This window comes from Phacochoerus africanus, chromosome 16 (genome assembly GCF_016906955.1).
Source record: "Phacochoerus africanus isolate WHEZ1 chromosome 16, ROS_Pafr_v1, whole genome shotgun sequence".
Lineage (NCBI taxonomy): Eukaryota > Metazoa > Chordata > Mammalia > Artiodactyla > Suidae > Phacochoerus > Phacochoerus africanus.
In genome coordinates, this window is record NC_062559.1 from 10,414,383 (window position 1) to 10,435,371 (window position 20,989).

At 40.7% G+C, this 20,989-nt stretch overlaps 1 protein-coding gene across 4 annotated transcripts in view; it reads right to left on the reverse strand.

Annotated features, from left to right (window-relative positions):
- Window positions 1-20,989, reverse strand: part of UBN2 (ubinuclein 2) — an 81,537-nt gene that overhangs the window by 38,857 nt on the left and 21,691 nt on the right. For all 4 annotated transcript variants that reach the window (XM_047762951.1, XM_047762949.1, XM_047762953.1 and 1 more), the window contains exons 3-7: window positions 18,672-18,773; window positions 11,328-11,465; window positions 10,466-10,569; window positions 6,693-7,182; window positions 2,077-2,147 (exon numbers count right to left, since the gene is read on the reverse strand). In XM_047762951.1, the coding sequence (XP_047618907.1) occupies window positions 2,077-2,147; window positions 6,693-7,182; window positions 10,466-10,569; window positions 11,328-11,465; window positions 18,672-18,773 (905 nt within the window). The remainder of the gene's footprint in view (window positions 1-2,076; window positions 2,148-6,692; window positions 7,183-10,465; window positions 10,570-11,327; window positions 11,466-18,671; window positions 18,774-20,989) is intronic.

Here is a 20,989-nt window from a genome sequence, read left to right on the forward strand (position 1 = left end):
GGTAACTCAGAAACAGGAAGTGCTGACTTCCCTACTTCTAAGGCAATAATATTAGGTAAAAATTAGAGAAATGTATTTACCCTGTATTGCTCTATTCCAAATACATACAAATTCCTATCTGAGAGCTGTATATTTTAAAAACACATCCCTCACACATGCACTTTCAATTTTTCCCCTAGGAGTTCCTATCTATTAGTATATGGGGATGACTAAAATACACCTGAATAAATTCATGGTAATGACCACTCCATATAATCAAGCACCATGTGCACTTTGAAGAGCAACTCAGTCCAGAGAAATAAAGGATGTCTGTTCAGGAGAGGGGAAGAAAAGACGGCGGGGGGCTTAAGAAAGTGACTAAAAGGGAAAAATTTCGGAGTTCCTGTTGTGGCTCAGTGGTTGACGAATCCAACTAGGAACCATGAGGTTGCAGGTTCAATTCCTGGCCTTGCTCAGTGGGTTAAGGATCCGGCGTTGCCGTGAGCTGTAGTGTAGGTCGCAGACAGGGCTCGGATCCTGTGTTGCTGTGGCATAAATGGCAGCTGTACCTTCGATTAGACCCCTAGCCTGGGAACCACCATATGCTGCGGGAGCGGCCCTAGAAATGGCAAAAACACACACACGCACAAAATAACTAAAAAAATAAAAGGGAAAAATTTCAACTATGAACACTAGGGCTTATACAATTAGAGGCACATTCTCTGTGAAATGAAAAGTAGATGGGCTCCAAAAAACTAGAGGATTTGTTTTAGGACAGACATGGGCGGGATTAACAGAGATGCCTACTATATTTGAGATATTATGTCCCAAGGATTTTTTTTTTTTTTTGCCTTTTCTAGGGCCGCTCCAGAGGCACATGGAGGTTCCGAGGCTAGGGGTCAAATCGGAGCTGCAGCCGCCGGGCTACGCCAGAGCCACAGCAATGCACAATCTGAGCTGCGTCTGCAACCTACACCACAGCTCATGGCAAAGCCGGATCCTTAACCCACTGAGCAAGGGCAGGGACCGAACCCGCAATCTCATGGTTCCTAGTCGGATTCATTAACCACTGCGCCACGACGGGAACTCCCGAAAAAGATTTTTTTTAAGTGCTCCAGGAGAATGAGAGATTGTGTTAATTAAAATAGTTATCAAAACCAATAAGCCAATCCATCCTTTATACCTCGTGAGAAACTATCTCCATTATATATTTTAAAAACCGGCATCACAGTACTGGAAACATTTCCATGTCTCTTTGTTGGTGATGCTACTGAACCACCAAAAGTAGGCAGACGTTATTTTCATCAGCGAGGAATCTGCTGCTTTCCTGAGACCACTTCTTTTTTGCCCAGTTCTGCCTGCAGTCAATTACATACTCAATTTCTAGAACGAGGTCAAAATTTATAAGCTAACAGGTTTATAAGTACAGCTTATTTGACCACAATCTTAGAACCTACAACTTCATTAATAACCAACTCTGGCTAAGGGTAAAAATTATCACTAATTTAAATATGATTTATATCTTACATCAGCCTTCACCTTCTCCTTTCTAATCTAACATCCATCTTCTCCACCCTGCCTCCCTCCTACCCCGCAATGATGATTCTTCATTAAACCATTCTTTCCATTTGGCTATGAATGTTTATAATGTGACAAAAAAGAAATGCATTTTTTGGGGGGCTGTGTCCAAAACATGTGGAAGTTCCCAGCCGGAGATGGAACTCGTGTCACGGCAGCAACCCAAGTCACTGCAGTGACAACACTGGATCCTTAACGCACTGTGCCACAAGGGAACTTCCAAAAAATGCAGCGAAGTCTAGGATAATATTCAAACTATACACTGGTCATGTGCTCTGACAGTTTTAATACTGGAAGCTTTGATTATCGTAAGGGGTCTGGAGAACCAACATATGCAGAGCATAATTTTGCTAAGAAACAAATGTTAAGAGCACATGCTGCGAGGCCAGAAGGGAAGAGCTAATGCATGAGACGAGCCAACCAGTTGGCCTCTGTATCTCAAAAGCCTACTATATTTTTTAATTTCTAAGGTTTACATAATTTTTAAGGTTTTTTTAATCAAAGAAGAAAATTACTTACTCCAGAAGAATATTATTCATATCCTGTGTAAAGAATTTTTTCCTTCCTTCTTCATCAAAAAGTTTGGCAGCCTAGAGAAACACAAGATTGTCAATATGACTCTCAATACACACATTATTTGCATCCACATCTACTTATTACAGAATAAGCTCCTTGCGGGTGGGGCTATGGTTTACTTCACTTTGTATCCTAGCATAGTACCTGGCACAAGTAAGCAATTAAAGAATGATAAAACAAAATTTAGCATACAAAACATTCCTTCCTGTTAGGTCTGTATTGAACCTTGTTGAAGCTTCCTAAATTAAAAAAATTACACATATAAGAATTTTTAGCGCTACAGATGTCTTGTGTATTTTTGAGAATCTGTAAAGTTTGTTTAGTAATTTTTTTTTTTTTTTTTTTGCTTTTTAGGGGCGCACCCGCAGCACATGAAAGTTCCTGGGCTAGGAGTCGAATTGGAGCTGCAGCTGCCAGCCTAAGCCACAGCCATGCCAGGTCCTTAACCCAATGAGGGGGGCCAGGAATCATAGCCACATCTTCACGGATACTCATCAAGTTCATAACTCACTGAGTCACAACAGGAACTCCTGTTTATTAATTCTTGCTGTGATCTCCAAGGTAACAGAAAGCAGATGTCTCACTTTCTATAAGATAATATTGTCTAACCGTGCGTCTCACAGTCTATCTATTACATTTATTATCATGTTTAATCCTCATGCCAGCCAAAGATATTGGCATTATAGCTCCCATTTTACTAACAAATAAATCCTACAGCAATTACATGATATGGCACCAAATTGCACAGCTAGAAAGTGGTGGATGCCGCCTGACCTCAGAGCAGAAGCTTTCTGACTTCAACTGTGCCACCCTGTACAAAGATACTTGGCTTGCTGCAGCCAGCCTTGGTTCAGCTATACACTGACTCTCTCAATAGGTAGACTGACAATTTTACACTGTTTCACAACTTCCCATGACGTAAACAGAAGAGGAAAATTTCTGAGATATGACTCAGTGCTTTTTAGAAAGGATGAAGAGTGGTTATGTGGAGGAAGCAGAAACAGGAAGAAAGACAGAAAAACTAAACTTCACAAAAGAGAATCAAAAGAAGTCAAGAGGTTAAATAATGGAAGAAATTACAAAGTGAAAGAAGAGCAACAAGAAGAAAGTCCTGGAGTTCCCGTCGTGGCGCAGTGTTTAACAAATCCGACTAGGAACCATGAGGTTGCGGGTTCAATCCCTGCTCTTGCTCAGTGGGTTAAGGATCCGACGTTGCTGTGGCTGTGGTGTAGGCCGGCAGCTACAGCTCTGATTAGACCCCTAGCCTGGGAACCTCCATATGCTGTGGGAGTGGCCCAAGAAATGGCAAAAAAAAAAAAGAAAGTCCTTATCAGACAAACATGAGCATTTTAAGCCAAGGATGAATCCTCATTTCTTGATTTAAAAAAATACCATCTCACAGAATTCACAGATACATTAGTAAGTGAAATGAATATTCTAATTGATAATTTCCTACTAAGAGGTTAGGAAATAGTTGGTTTAATCCTGGCACAGCTACTACAGAAAGAGATGAGTTTTTAGTATAAGAGCTATCACAGTGCCTTATAAGACTAAAACACTCACTACTAATCAATTTTGGTTATTAAGTGAGAGTGAATGGCATATAACACAGTGGACAGAGTACAAGCTATAGAGCTTGATGGTCCTGCCTTTAAAACTTGACTTTGCATCAAAGCTCAGCCACTTAAAAATTATGTGGCCTTGGGCACTTCCCTTAACCTTTTTGAATCTTAGTGTCCTCATCTATTAAATGGAAGAATACCACCTCACATGACTGTCGGAGGATTAGATTTCACAGTATACACACCATTAGGGCACTATCTCCTGAATGCTAAGCAGTGTCTCGTGACGTTGCAGGTCTCAGTAGCACTGCACTCAATAAACAGTATAGGTTTTTGCCAAATAAACAATAACTATGAATTACATCCTGAAAAACCTGGATTTTATTCCTAACACTCTTTAATGTAAAACATAAAAGAATCTAAAGACTTTAGGGACGGGGCAACACGAGACAGCAAAAAGCATGTACTTTGGAATCAGGGGAACCTCTAAGGTTAAATTTGGGCTCCCCCACTTAGTAGTTGTGTGGACAGACCAAGCTATTTAACCTACCTCAACTTAAGTTTCGTTTCTTTTTTTTTGTCTTTTTAAGGCCATAGCTGCGGCATATGGAAGTTCCCAGGCTAGGGGTCTAATCGGAGCTGTAGCCACTAGCCTACACCACAGCCACAGCGATGCTAGATCTGAGCCGTGTCTGTGACCTGCACCACAGCTCGTGGCAATGCCAGATCCTTAACCCACTGAGTGAGACCAGGGACCGAATCTTCATCCTCATGGTTACTAGTCAGATTCATTTCTGCTGAGCCATGAAGGGAATTCCAGTTTCTCAACCATAAAAGGAAAGAAAACCTATACTTCATATATAGAGTGGTTAGGAAGATTAAATTAAAAACTATTTAATAAATAAGATGATTGTATACTTTTCAAAAAATAGCAAAAGAATGAAAAACAAAGGAGGAGGAGGGAGCAATAAAAGAGAATAAAAGAAAATGACAGAATAAAGATGAATTATATCATTACAACAACGGCAGGTAACCGAAAATCATTTGTTAAAAGAAAAAAGATGCAGATGAGGTCGATAAACGAATTTATACTTATATGTTGTCTATAAGAGAAAGAGCTAAAATAAAGGAACTCAGAAAGATTTAAGGTAAATGACGGGAAAAGCTATTCCATGCAAAAACAAAGAGAAAGGAGTCTACAGTTGAATTTGAGATGAAAAGTATTAACAGCACAGAAAGGGTCACTTTCAGATGATAAGCATCACAACAGAAACTGAGTCATCAGGAATCTCACACGGGGCCAACAAACAACACAGCAGAGAAATAAACAAAGTGAAAACTATGGTAAATACAAGTTATAACCTAAGAAACACTGGCAGTGAGATACTTGAACACAATTTTCTAAGTCCTGAACTAACAAAGCACCTTAAAATAAGTAAAAATATAAGAGAATTAATAAGCCACAATCCCAGAAGAAATGCTAAAGAACAAGAAATAGAAAAAAGAATAAAACTGATAAATAGAATCCATGAGTCAATTGTTGGAAAAATAAGATAAAGTTCTTACTCAGATATCTAAAATTTAGAAAGAGTTGAGAAAATACAACACTGGATGATCAATAAATTTAAAATGTGATTTAAATAGATTACTATAACCCTAGGAGAAAGACACAAGTTATAAAATAGTCCATACATTATACTTCTATTAATAATTATTTTTAATAATATAATATTTGCAAATGCATGGATTAAAACCCAGAAAAATAAGTAATTTAAGAGTGATTATTTCTCCTGGGGGTGGGGAATGTCTGATTATGTGAGATCTTTTGCTAAGAATAAAATACATTTTGTACTGAGTGTACAACTTCTGTAATCTGGACAAAAAAGAGGACTAAAATAAGACATGGATTCAGATAAATATGCTGAAATAATTTTTTTAAAGGGCCTTTTAGGGGTTCCCACTGTGGTACAATGGGATCAGTGGTGGCTTGGGAGTGCTGGGACGCAGGTTAGATCCCCAGTCGGGCAGAGTGGGTTAAGGATCCAGTGTTGCCACAGCTGCGTCTTAGGTATGCCTTTGGCTTGGATCTGATCCCTGGCCCAGGAACTCCATATGCCTCGGAAAGGCCCCCCACCCCCAAAAAAAGGCATTTTAGGCTAGGTTTAGAACATTTTAAGTCAAAATAATATCTCCCTGAGATTAAAAGGAGAAATGTAATGACATACCCAGATCTGCAGCTAGTTAAACGAACTGCAGATTAGGAATCCAAGTCAATTGGGGGAGGAATCCACTGTGACATGCTAAAACTCAACTCTTAAAAGCTTGTCCCTGGAGCTCCCTTTGTGGCTCAGTGGTTAATGAACCTGACTAGGATCCACGAGGATGCAGGTTCGATCCCTGGCTTCACTCAGTGGGTTAAGGATCTGGCTTTGCGGTGAGCTTGTGGTGTAGGTCGGCAGCTGTAGCTCCAACTGGACCCCTAGCCTGGGAACCTCCATATGCTATGGCTGTGGCCCTAAAAAGAAAAAAAGAAAGAAAAAAAGCTTGTCCTAGTGAGAACACAATGCATGCTTACTGCTGATTAACTGGAAAGGACTAGCTGGTAAAATCAACTGTAGAAAAACTAATTGTCAGTTGTGAACTTGGATCAAGTTCAAGTACACTTCTGCAATGTGACTATTTGCTCCTTCCCTCTGTTTTCTTTACATTACTATGTAAGCCAATAAAAAGTGTACTTACGAAATGCATGCAGAAAAAAATATTTACAAGATGAAGTGAGATAATGAAGCAATCAACATAGCCATGTTATAACTACAGTTACATAATATGTACATATTCTATACAAAAGACAAAGCCTATGCATATAGCCAATACTTAAAAGGAAATACAGAAGGTAATTTATAAGGGAGTTAGGATTATCAGTTATTTTGTTTAAAATAAGCATTTATTGCTACATTTGTGCAGCAAATAAAAAAGCAAGAGAATTATCCAACTTACTACACGGAGGTCTTCAATACGTTTTTCAAGAAGGACAGGTAGACCCTCTGGGAGTGTAGGTACCACCTTGGGCATAACCTGAGAGGCATAGGTTGGCTGGGTGGTATTTCCATTCTCTCCCCCTGATTCAGAGAGGGGGCTACCGTTAGAAGCAGCATCCAGTAATCTGTCAAAGTCGAAATCATCTAGCATCTCGAGGGCATTCTGAGCTTCCTGAAATAGTTCATGTTCATTTGTGCTAACAAAAATGGGGAGGTCTGGACCAGCACTATTCAGACTGAGTTCCGAGACATCATTTCCCAGTGCTGCAGCAGCAGAGGGAGCTTTATTCAGAGAGGAAGTCGATAAGGTCACTGGGACTTTAGGGTTAGACTCCTTCTTTAACGCATCCTTCTCCTTTTGAAATTTTCGTATCATGGCAGCTAGAGAAAGAGAATCTTTATAACGTTTCTTCTTTTTTTCTGATTTGTGTGAATTTAGAGCCACAACTCTGTGAAGAAAAGAGCGAGCAGTTAGGCTATGTATGATTTTAAAGATTACAAACCCCACATAAATAGATAGGCACAGAATTAATCCTTTGACAGGTGAGAAAACAAATTTGTTACTAACTTACACTTGTACAATGCATCTTCATTGTCACTTATAACAGGTCAATAGAGTGAAGAAAATGAAAGGAATAAAGTCAAGAGAAATAAATAAAACTGAATAGAGCTCTGGTTTATTAAAGCATATGAAGTTAAAACTTACTACTCTTTTTGGAATGTTCATTCTTTAGCATATCTATAAAGCAGTCACCTGAAGAACTAACAAAGGGAAGAAATGCACTTTTGCTGAAAACAGAGTTGATGTACAACCAGAGAGGCCTAAATAGTACACCTTCAAACTGGTACCCCAGGCAGCTCATGCTAACTGCCAAAGAAATGCAAAATCCTCTGTGTCGATCTAGAAGCCTTCATTCATCACCATGCCATCTAGCCAGACCCTATTCTTTTTTTGGGGGGGGGGGTCTTTTTTAGGGCCGCACCCATGGCACATGGAGGTTCCCAGGCTAGGGGCTGAATTGGAGCTGTAGCTGCCAGCCTATGCCACAGCCACAGCCACAGCAACGTGGGATCTGAGCCACCTCTGCGACCTACACCACTTACGGCAACGCTGGATCCTTAACTGACTGAGCAAGGCCAGGGATTGAACCCGCATCCTCATGGATACCAGTCAGATGCATTAACCACTAAGCCACGATGGGACCTCCTAGCCAGACTCTACTCCATCTCCTACCTTCTCATCATTTTTGACTTTCATTCTAGGAATAGCCTACTGAGGCTATCTGAGAGATATGTATAATTTTCAAAGACAACTTTCTGTCTATGGGGACTATGAGGAAAGGGTTGTCTCAGTTTAGCCATTGCTTTCTCTAAAAGTCTTTTCTAAATTCTACAGTTTATACGCTTCTATGTGTACTACAGAACCTACAAGATTTTTAGTGTCTTGAAGGTAGGCCTGTGTTTCATTTACTGTTATACATCCAAAATGCAGACAGTGTCTGATATACAGCAAGCACTCAGTAAGTATCCACTGAATGAATGTTATAAATTCGAGAAAATGATAAATTCTATAAAAGGCATTAATTACTTACAGTCTTTGTTTTTGAAGTGTACTGACAAAGAATGAACATTTTTAAAGCACCCATTAGGAGGAGTTCCCATTGTGGCTGAGCGGTAACAAACCCAACTAGTATCCAGGAGGACGCAAGTTTGATCACTGGCCTCGCTCACTGGGTTAAGGATCCGGTTTTGCCATGAGCTGTGGTACAGGTTGCAGACGCGGCTCAGATCTGGCATTGCTGTGGCTGTAGCTCTGATTCAACCCCTACCCTGGGAACTTCCACATGCCATAGGTGTGGTCCCCCCCCCAAAAAAAAACAAAAACAAACAAAAACAAAACAAAAACAAACCATTAGTAGTATTTTTTTTGTCTTTTTGCCATTTCTTGGGCCGCTCCAGCGGCATATGGAGGTTCCCAGGTCTAACTGGAGCTGCAGCTGCCAGCCTACGCCAGAGCCACAGCAACGCAGGATCCGAGCCGCATCTGCAACCTACACCACAGCTCACGGCAACGCCGGATCCTTAACCCACTGAGCAAGGGCAGGGACCAAACCCGCAACCTCATGGTTCCTAGTCGGATTCGTTAACCACTGCGCCACGATGGGAACTCCAGTAGTAGTTTTTTTTTTTTTATGGCTGTGCCTCAGCATGTGAAAATTCCCGGGCCAGGGATCAAACCCATGCCATAGCAGTGACCCAAGCCACACCAGTGACAAGACCAGATCTTTAAATCACTAGGGAACTCCATTCATATCTTTTTATCTTCGTAATTTCTGAATGACTCAAGTCATTAAGGGATCACTATAATCTCATGTTTTTAGCACAAAATTCAGATGCACCTCTGCTGCTACGGAGGGGGGAGGAAAATACACACTTTTACAAGCTTCTGTCCCTTGGTTCTACCAAAAAAAGCCATAGAGAAGTAGGGGAAATTGGTAGTTTTATAACTACAAAGAACAAACTCCTTATTCTTATGACTTTTGAGAAATTCTATTTGACATTTATTTATTCATTTATTTATTCTCTTTATGGCCACACCTGCAACATGCTGAAGTTCCCCGGCTAGGGGCTGAATCAGAGCTGCAGCAGCTGGCCTATGCTGCAGCTTGCAGATATGCCAGATCTTTAAACTACTGGGCAAGACCAAAGATCGACCCAACATCCTCATGGAGACAATACTGGATTCTTAACCCACTGAACCACAATGGGAACTCCTTCTACTTGACTTTTAGAGGCAGTGTTATTACCTAAATAAATAAGCATTAAGAATAGCTAAGGAGTTCCCATTGTGGTGCAGTGATTAATGAATCTGACTAGGAAACATGAGGTTGCGGGTTTGATCCCTGGCCTTGCTCAGTGGGTTAAGGATCCGGCGTTGCCGTGAGCTGTGGTGTAGGTTGCAGACGCGGCTCGGATCTGGCGTTGCTGTGGCTGTGGCGTAGGCCAGTGGCTACAGCTCCAATTCAACCCCTAGCCTGGGAACCTCCACATGCCACAGGAAGCGGTCCTGGAAAAGGCAAAAAGCCAAAAAGCCAAAAAAAAAAAGAATAGCTAAATAGGCATTGGCACTGTGGTGCAGTGGGTAAAGAATTCTACTGCAGCCGCATAGGCAGCTGCAGAGGTGTAGGTTCGATCCCTGGCCCAGAGCAGTAGGTTAAGGGATTGGCATTGCCATAGCTGTGGTGAAGGTCAGATTGAATCTGTGCTCTGGGAACTTTCATATGCCACAGATGCAGCCATTAAAAAAAAAAAAAGCTAAATAAAATCAATGATTTCCTTAAAAATACTGAAACAACCATAAATTGTTTATACAGAGACTACTACCAATTCTCTTCCCTAGGCATCTAAGCTTAGTTTTAGCACAAAATGATTAAGACAACTTGTTCAATGTTTATACGATCTTTCCAAATTGGCTGTTAGTAAAACGTTGTAATGAGCAAAATACTTAACAAAGCAAATCTGTAAATCTGATGTAAAACACCTTGACTTCTACTTATTAACAAATACAACATTATTACAATAAAAGTTAACAGGTCACTAAGGTTTAGAAATACTATATTAAATTAGACCCAGCTAAGCTAAATTAATTGATGCCAAATATAACCTTCTAAAAGGAGAGCCTGTCATGCTCTGACGCTAATTCCCTTATGAGGTCTAATTTCACATACATACCCCAGTTGTTTGGGTACTTTTTTCCTTGGCTTCTTCTCCTTTTCCCCTTCCTCTTTCCGCTTGCGCTTCTTCATCTCAATATCATCTTCTTTTATTTTGGGAATCTAAAAGTGATAAAATGCAGCACTTACCTAAGTATTATTGCTTCACCCTCTGATGTTATCAATCCAGCATTCAGCACAAGTGTTTTTTCTCAAATTTCAGGGTGCGTTAGGATTGCTTCTTAAGAATGCAGATCCTTTGGGTCCATGAGAACTCCCACCCCTAGTTTTGTTTAGTTATCTGAGGTAAAGTCTTTCAATCTGCTTTTTTCTTAATGGCTGAAGCCATGGTATATGGAGGGTCCCAGGCCAAGGACTAAATCTGAGCCGCAGAGGCCGGGTCTTTTAACCCACTGCACTAAGCCAGGGATTTAACCTGTGCCTCTGCAGCAACCTGAGCCCCTGCAGTTAGATTCTTAACCCACTGTGGCATAGCAGGTACTCCTAATCCACTTTTTAAATAAACATTTTGGTGATCTGGTACAAGTATGTCTTTGGCTCACACTTCGAGAAACAATTATCTGAAGACATTCTACTCAGTTCCAAAATACAGTACATAGATTCTATAAAATTTCTTTACATTTCAGTAAAAGTAATGGCTATCAACAGTCATTATATAACAGGAATTATAATTCTATTGTGATGTAAATATAAATTTCCCCATACCTACAAAATTTTATTTTAAAGCAGGAGAGTAACTAGAAATCCATTAAACAATGGTTAGCATCCTTACAGTCACAGCTGTAAAGCACAAGGAAAATTCACAATATATCCATTTAAATGAATCTTCTCATTGCCGCTGTGGTGTAGGATAAACTCACTTTGGGTGGCTTGTGCTTCTGGCTGTCTGTGAGATCTTCTTCTTCAGTGTCTGAAGCTTGGCGAAACTGGAGAGTGCCGGTGTTGATGTAAAAGCCTCCGTATTTTGTTGTTAGAGACGCAGGAACTAATTCGTCGTACTAGATTGGAAAAAAAAAGCGTTTCAGGCATTTCCTCCTATCTTTAAGTATGTAAATATGACAAAGGAATTTACCCATCATGTCAGCATTTGCCATAAATCTTAACTATTTTAACTGCAATGAGAATCTTTGTTAAGAAATTTAGAAAAAGTTAATACCTGGAACAGAAATGACCTCTTATCATTCAGTATTTAGAAAGGAATATGGAAGCAAATTCTAAATATATCATCTGCTGAGAAAAATTTAAGGACCACTGCTATTCTTAATGACAAACGATTTTGAGAAACTGAAACATATTAAAACAAATAAGTGAATGTCCAGACAATGAATAAACTTCATTCCTTACCCTATTGGTATACAATTTTATTCATAAAGAGATTATAAAAAATAAAGGTATTTCTTCTGCTCTAAGCTTTTACCTAATTTTTTTTTGTCTTTTTTTTTTTGGGCCGCACCTGTGGCACATAGAAGTTCCCAGGCCTGTGGTGCAATTGGAGCTGTAGCCGCTGGCCTACACCACCGCCACAGCAATGAGGGATCTGAAGAGCTGTGTCCACAACCTACACCACAGCTCACAGCAACGCTGGATCCTTAACCCACTGAGCGAGGACAGGGATCAAACCCACGTCCTCATGGATGCTAGTTGGGTGCATTAACTGTTGAGCCATGGCAGGAACAACTATGTAATTTTTTTTTTTAATTTCTTAATGCGATTTTACTATGTAGGCTGTTTGGTAAATTGTTCAATAACATTAACAATGTATTTGTTCTGGAGTTCCCGTCGTGGGGCAGTGGTTAACGAATCCGACTAGGAACCATGAGGTTGCAGGTTTGGTCCCTGCCCTTGCTCAGTGGGTTAACGATCCGGCGTTGCCCTGAGCTGTGGTGTAGGTTGCAGACGCGGCTCGGATCCCGCGTTGCTGTGGCTCTGGCGTAGGCCGGTGGCTACAGCTCCGATTCAACCCCTAGCCTGGGAACCTCCATATGCCGAGGGAGCGGCCCAAGAAATAGCAAAAAGACAAAAAAAATAGTAATAATAAAAAAACTTAAGCCCTATACCAAAATACAGGCATCGAACCCGCAAACCTCAGGGTTTCCAGTCAGATTCATTTCTGCTGTGCCATGAAGGGAACTCCCTTCTTTTGCTTTTAATACAAAAAGCATCTCAAGGAGTTCCTGTCGTGGCGCAGTGGTTAACGAATCCGACTAGGAACCATGAGGTGGCGGGTTCGGTCCCTGCCCTTGCTCAGTGGGTTAAGGATCCGGCGTTGCCATGAGCTGTGGTGTAGGTTGCAGACGCGGCTCGGATCCCGCGTTGCTGTGGCTCTAGCGTAGGCCGGTGGCTACAGCTCCGATTCAACCCCTAGCCTGGGAACCTCCATATGCCGCGGGAGTGTGGCCCAAGAAATAGCAAAAACAACAACGACAACAACCACAACAACAAAAAACAAAAAAAAAAACAACAACAATGTATTTGGAAATTTTTCTATAACAGAATATACATCTACATCATTCAATTTAGTGGCTATATTGTATTCTATGGTATGGATGTTTCATTATGTATTAATCATTAACCTTATGTTGGCTATTTAGGTTACCACGTTTTTGCTATGATAAACAATACTGAAATTATTCAGTATTATAACCTTATCGATGTGCACAAGTGTGTTCAGTATTTTAAAAAAATCCTAAAATTTGAACTTCTGGGTTTAAAAGGTTAAAGGTTTAAAATTTAAACTTCTATTTTATTTTATTAATTAACTTTTTAAAATTTTGTATTACTCAAATGAATTTATCACATCTGTGGTTGTATAATGATCATAACAATCTGATTTCACAGGATTTCCATCCCACAGCCCAAGCACATCCCCCCACCCCCCAAACTGTCTCCTCCAGAGATCACAAGTTTTTCAATGTCTGTGAGTCAGCACCTGTTCTGCAAAGAAGTTCAGTCTGTCCTTTTTTCAGATTCCACATGTCAGTGAGAGCACTGGATGTTGGTGTCTCATTGTACGGCTGACTTCACTTAGCATGATAACTATGTAATATTTTTTAAACATATAAAAGAAAAATTGCACACGTATGTTTTAAAGGGAAGTAGAAAAAGAACTGCCTGGCTCAGTAAGCATACACTGAGGGAGGAACCTTAATGACCAGGTACTTTGCCTGCACAAGAGACTCAAGCTGTCTAGATCAGCTTAAAAGATCTGGCCTAAAATAACACTGTAGGCTGATGTCCTCTAAGCCTTGATTTTAAGGTTTATCATTATCTCACCTAATGAAGACGAGCAAAAACAACCATCCAATGGAAGGTCAATCTTAACCAAATGAAGGTGTTCAGAGTGGGCGAGACAAAAGGAACCACTTATTTAATAGAAGCAAGCAAGACACCTGCTACCTGGAGTTCCCCAGAAGTGTACTTAAGGGTTCTCTATATATTCTATACTTAGTCTATAAGAAAGTCAGATTTGTAAGGAAAATTCTTTGCCACGAGCAAGGAATATACAGAACACACTAGTTACTCTAAGAATATTAAGGCTCAAGTACAAAAGTTGTGATTTTATTTACTTATTCATTTTATTTTATGGCTGCGCCTGTGGCATATGGAAGTTCCTGAACCAGGGATTGAATCCAAGCTACAGCTGCAATCTATGCCACAGCTGTGGCAACACCAGATCCTTTAACCCACTGTGCCAGGCCAGGGATTGAATGAACATCTCTGCAGCGACGTGAGCTGCTGCAGTCAGATTGTGAAGCCACTGTGCCACAGTGGGAACTCCCGAAAGCTGTGATTTTTAACTTGTATCTTTTTAAATTACATGGAAAATGGAAAAGGAAAGAATGAACATTTTAATCACATTGAATCAAAAAGGAATGAAGTGAGAAAAAGAAAAAAGGAATGAACTCCTTTCTTGTTGCTCCACTTGATGGGCTACTACGAAGGCCTGGAGGTAGTAAGACCTTAAGAAAGGATCCAGTACTATCTGTAAGTAAAGGAGTGATGTGAATCAATGATTAAAAGTGAAAAGATTGGAGTAATTATCTTGAAAATATGTAATGCACTAAGATAAACGTGTACTTTTTGCTTACATGGATGTGCACACTGCATTATAATTTGTAATGCTTCTTCATATAAATTGTTTCGTTTGGTCCAGGAGGGCAAATGTTTATCATTTTTATAAGTGAAAACCAAATTCAGAGAAGTTAAGAGCCTGGCCAGAGTAATGCTATTAGTTTATCACAGTCACTGACTATCTCTCAGCCCTTTCACTATACCGAGCAGCACCTCGTGGGGGAAACACAGTCCTCGCCAGGTTACCAGGCAGTGTGGACGTGCTCACTGTCTCCCTTGTGCAGTGTCCTGCTGAGCTCACCTGAGCAGAACGCTTTTCAGGAGGACAAACTCCTTACGCATATTTAATTTTGCCCTTTAAGTACAATGTATTAAGAGGCAATAGAATATTGAACCTGATCACCAGATTTATTAGATCCTCTGCCAGCAAGACCTATTGTGACCAAGAGCAAATCAGTTTTTATCGTCAATATCTTGGTGAAACTAAACAATAGTTTCCAGTTGTGAAACCAGAACAATACTACTTACTTCACAAAGTTCTAGTGCAATTTAAAAGCTAACCGAAATATAAGTGTTGGAGTTCCCACTATGGCTCAGTGGAAACCAACCTGACTAGTATCCATGAGGATGAGGGCTCGACCCTTGGCCCCTCACTCAGTGGGTTAAGGATCCCGTGTTGCTGTGAGCTGTGGTACAGAAGGGCAGCTGCAGCTCTCCTTCAACCCCTAACCTGGGAACTTCCACAGTGTGGCCCTAAAAAGAAAAAATAAGTAAAATAAAATAAAAGTGTTACTCATGCTTGGTATCATCATTTCTTAATAATAAAGAAAAACATTTTCTTTCAGTGTTTAAAAATTTGGCAGCACAAGTGCTATAATAAAAATAATCTTCAAAAGCATTTACTTTCAGGTGTTTATAGTAATAAGTAGTACACAATTCTGAAAGTTAATTAGAACCAGATTATTTTCACCCTCTGTCGAATAATACACAAACAATGAAAGCCTGCTGGCAATACGATCAATGAAAAAACAGAGAATTACTTTGTTGAGTCATTAATTGCTTTGTTTCTAAATTATTTTATAATAAGAACCAAATAATCTGTTAAGAACAATGATACGAAATTTTTATTATTATTTGTCTTTCTAGGGCCGCATCTGTGGCACATGGAAGTTCCCAGGCTAGCAGTGAACTGGAGCTGTAGCTGCCAGCCTACACCACAGCAATAGTAATGCCAAGCCGAGTCTGTGACCTACACTGCAGCTCATGGCAACGCCAGATCCTTAACCCACTGAGTGAGGCCAGGGACTGAACCCACGCTCTCCTGGATACTAGTTGGGTTGGTAACCGCTGAGTCACAAAGGGAACTCCCAAAATTATTTCACAAGTCAATAAACACTTGTGTTTTGGCTCAATTTCCTCTTATAAAACAGGGACCTAACTTATCCTATAAACATCAATAACTGTGTAACTTACACAACTTATACCGACAAAACTTATCCTTATTTATTAAAGCAGTGGCCTTCAAATTTTCTTCACCACACCCTAAGTAGAAAATATACTACACGTCAAAACCCAATGCACACGTACGTACACATAACAAAAACTGCGTAACGCGCCAGGGGTTTACTGTAACAGCAGCTCCCATTCCAGTCTATTTCACTTTCTTTAAAACGCTGGCCGATCTCTAAACTGATACACAATCCAATTATGGGTTGCAAAAATCAGTTGGAAAAGCACTTTATTCAGATATCCTGAATGCTACAAAGGAAAATATCAAAAATGCTGCTTATGAAAGGCTACACTGTATATGATGCCAACTATATGACATTCTGGAAAAGGCAAAACTACGGAGATAATCAAAAGATTAATGGTTGCCAGGTGATAGGGAGGGATGAAAAGGCAGATTTTTTTAGGGCAGTGAAAATATTCTATACGATAATATAATGGCAGATACAGATACACGGCATTATTGCATATTTGTCAAAACTCACAGAACGCACAATACCAAGAGCAGACCCTAAGTAAACTGTGGACTTTGGGTGATGATGTGTCAATGGAGGTTCTTCAACTATTAACTAGCACACGTTCTGGTTGGGGAATGCTGATGACGGGGGAGGCTGTGAGGGCAGGGAGCATATGGAAATCTCTGTACCTTCCACTCAGTTTTGCTGTAAACCTAGAACTGCTCTAAAATAATTAAACATTAATTTTTAAAACATATCTTTATGTAAGCCTGCAAACATGCAATGTCCATTTATATATGGCCGAGTCTTGGGCTACTTATTTATTTATTTTTAGCAATTTTCAAACAGGCAACACGCTATTATGGATGACAGTCACCAAGTTGCACCGTACATTCCCAGGACTTGTTTTATTTTACAACCAGAAGTCTGTAGCTTTTGACCCCGTTCACTTTTTTTTTTGTCTTTTATCTTTTTAGGGATGCAACCACAGCATATGGAGGTTCACAGGCCGGGGTCAAATAGGAGCAATAGCCACTGGCCTACCCTACAGCCCCAGCAATGCCAGATCCGAGCCGCATCTGTGACCTACACCACAGCTCATGGCAATGCCAGATCCTTAACTCTTGGGTTATTTAGAATTCGAAATCTACTTAACGCTAGTACTTACACTTTACAGTGTATCATTTTCTTGATTCTCAGAGTATATAAATCTGCTCGGCAACCCAGTCATAACAGAGAAAATGGGGTGATGCTAAAACAAAAGACTTAAAATAAAAGACTTGCTCCTGGCCCACACCAAGTCAGAAATCAAGTGAGGTCTAGAATCTAGGGCTTTTGATTTGAACTTCAAATCAAGGTCAGGGAGTTCCCGTCATGGTGCAGTGGTTAACAAACCCAACTAGGAACCATGAGGTTGCGGGTTCGATCCCTGGCCTTGCTCAGTGGGTTAAGGATCCAGCGTTGTCGTAAGCTGTGGTGTAGGTTGCAGACATGGCTCGGATCCTGCTTTTGCTGTGGCTGTGACGTAGGCCGGTGGCTATAGCTCCAACTGGATCTCTTGCCTGGGAGCCTCCATATGCTGTGGGTGCAGCCCTAGAAAAGACAAAAAAAAAGAAAAAAAATATATATATAAGTAACAAATCAAGGTCAAGACTCTTGAAAACATTCCTACAAAAAGGCTGCCCACCTTTTTGGTAACAGGAAGTCCTCTCTACTCCAAAGGGCATTGTCAACATTGTACTCTACAGACTAGGCTGTCAGGTATGGTAAACCAGTTTACGTCCGGGCACCAAAATAACACAGGCATATGACAAGGTGTCCCATACGCCTCACACTGGAAGTCCTTATCACTCTCCTACCGCTGCATGCCTTGTCATCACCTACACAACCAAACACTGCAGTAATAGGAAAAAAGGCACTGACGTGTAGGTAGCATAACGGCCACCTCAGTGTCACTTTCTGTATATCCTAAGTAGTCACTGCACACTCGAGAGGATATAGTGATCCCAGGGTTCAGTCACTCTAGTGCACCGAGAAGAACCCAAGGACATATCCCTTACCAACCCTTAACAGGACATGCCCTTATTGACTTGCTGTGTGATCAATGCCCTGCTGTACTTTTCAAATGCTCTCCTGAATTCCTCTTCCTTTTGTAAGAGAAAGAGCATTTCAAGGAAAAAGCTGTAGGGCTTAAAACAGACTGTGATAAAGGCTGGCATTCAGTTACTGCCACTGTAGTAAGGTGTGGCAGCAATAAAAATATTAAATGCCTTTTAAAGATATCTGCCAGATTAATCCAATAGCTCCTATGTTCAAGATCAAATGGTTCTTACGTGGAAGTCCTTTTAAAATACACCTGCCCAAGTTTGGTCATATAGACAAAAATTCAAGATATAAATTCCCTTTGATCAATAAATTCCACTGCTAGAAATGTTCCCTACACATACATTTGTATTCTATAGTTATCTTACATACATATTTACTCAAGCACTCAAAGATAAATGTACACAGATGCTTAATTATTTGCAAGCACATAAAATTGGAAACAATTTGGTTGTACATCAATAGGGGATTAGTTAGTAAAGACATTTACTGAAATATGTTGTTACTTTATCCTTGAATTCTATCCCAAATAAAGAATTGTTGCTATATTAAAGACATATTACTCACAGCCTCTGAGTTATCAATAAATGGATCTGTTTCATCATAGCCAAAGCCTATATCAATTAAATCTTGTAGCCGATCCTTCCGGTGTTTACGGGGCTTCCCACCCTGCAAAGAACATACATGTTAGACTGATTCAGTACTCATGCTGTTTCCATTAAAAAAAAAAAAAAATCTGTTGGAAGAATTTCCAAATGATTTCTACAGCTAACCCCCCTTGGGAGGCTCAGTTAAGTCCCTGCACATGTCAAACATAAACTGTGCTTAGGGACTTGCTCCCAAAGAGTACAGCATAACAAGGAGGGGACAGAGGAACTTTGCCGTGAAAATCCTGGCCAGTGTAACCCGGCCAGGTGATCAAGGTCCACACGGACAGTGCTAAGTCATGTCGACAGCATACACCCTTTTTTTTTTTTTTTTTTGGTCTTTTTAGGGCCATACCCAAGGCACATGGAAGTTCCAAGGCCAGGGGTTGAATCAGAGCTGCAGCTGGTGGCCTACACCACAGCCACAGCAACACAGGATCCCCAACCCACTGAGAGAGGCCATGGACTGAACCCACATCCTCATGGGTCCTAGTCGGCTTGGTTACTGCCGAGCCACGTCAGGAACCCGGACAGCATGTACTCTCGACATAATGCGATACAAATGGCACTTTACTTTGTGGTCTTCCTCTCAAGAGCCTATAATCTCAGTTATACTTTAACCATGAGAAACACAGCAGACAAACGAAACATGGGACATGTTATAAATAAGGAGTCATTTTTACACTCAGAGACACATAAAACTCGGTACCAAAACTCAAACCAGTATTCCCACTGTCGACCATCTCCACCCTCTATTGACATTTCCATTTTACTTATTCTATTTTTCTGCCTTAACACTTCATTATTAACTAAAATTTAAAAGGTTGCAGTTGCCAGGGTAGTACAACGGAATCAGCTGTGTCTTGGGAGCACTGGGACCAGTGGGTTAAGGATATGGCATTGCTGCAGTTGCAGCTGCAGCTTTGGTTGCAGCTGCAGCTTTGGTTGCAACTGCAGCTGTGATCTGATTCCAGATATGGAGCAATTCAGGAGTTCCCATTGTGGCTTAGCAGTAATGAACCTGACTAGTATCCATGAGGATGTGGATTTGATTCCTGGCCTTGCTCAGTGGGTCAAGGATCTGGTGTTTCTGGGGCTCTGGTGTAGGCTGGCAGCTATAGTGGTGATTTGACCCCTGGCCTGGGAACCTCCATATGCCACAGGTGCAGCCCTATAAAGGAAAGGAAAAGAAAAAGCCAGACACAAAAGAAATATGAGATTCCATTTATAGGAAACTCTAGTAAAAAACACAAAAAAACAAAACCCTACAGAAACAGAAAATAGATCAGAGGGGCCAGGGGCCAGGACTGGAGGGCAAAGGATTATCTGTAGAGAGGTAAAAAGGAATTTTATGGGGTGATGAGATTGTTCTATGAGTATGGTAGTGGCTACAGGATTCTGTACATTGGTCAAAATTCACCAAATTGTACACTTAAAATGAATGACTTGCATTTCTTTAAATTATACTTAAATAACGCCAATTCGTGTGTCTGTCTGTCTGTCTGTCTGTCTATGTGTGTCTGTGTGTCTTTTTAGGGCCACACCCGTGGCATATGGAGGTTCCCCGGCTAGGGGTTCAATTGGAGCTGTAGCTGCTGGCCTACACCACAGCCACACTGTGCTGTATCCAAGCTGTGTCTGCAACCTACACCACAGCTCACGGCAACGCCGGATCCTTAACCCACTGAGCAAGGCCAGGGGTCGAACCCACAACCTCATGGTTCCTAGTCGGAATTCGTTAACCACTGAGCCACGATGGGAACTCCATATAATGCTGATTTTTAAAAACGCTTCATTATTTCTGCTTCAACTCTCTCTCCCCACAAGCCTTTGTTCATATGGTTACTCACATCTAAAGTTTCCTCTCCATTCTAAGCACCACTGCTTATAATTCTGTTCATTGTTTCACACTTAAATGTAATGAATGCCTTAATTAGCTTTTCCATCCCCATACTGATCCTCAATTCATCCTGCATGATATCATCTAGTATTTTTAAAACATCATTTCATATCATTCCCTTGTTCAAAATGCTTCAGAAGCATCCTACCCATTAATACCTAAATCTGAAACTCTTAATATGGCATTAAGTAAATGTCTTCTATGTTGGCTCCAACTACCTTTCCAACTTTAACTTTTCCAACTTGACCACTCTGATTCACTATGTTTATCCACCCGCTGTCCTCCGAAACACACTTGCTTATCTTTTCTCATGCTTTCCCCTTATTTGGAATCTTACT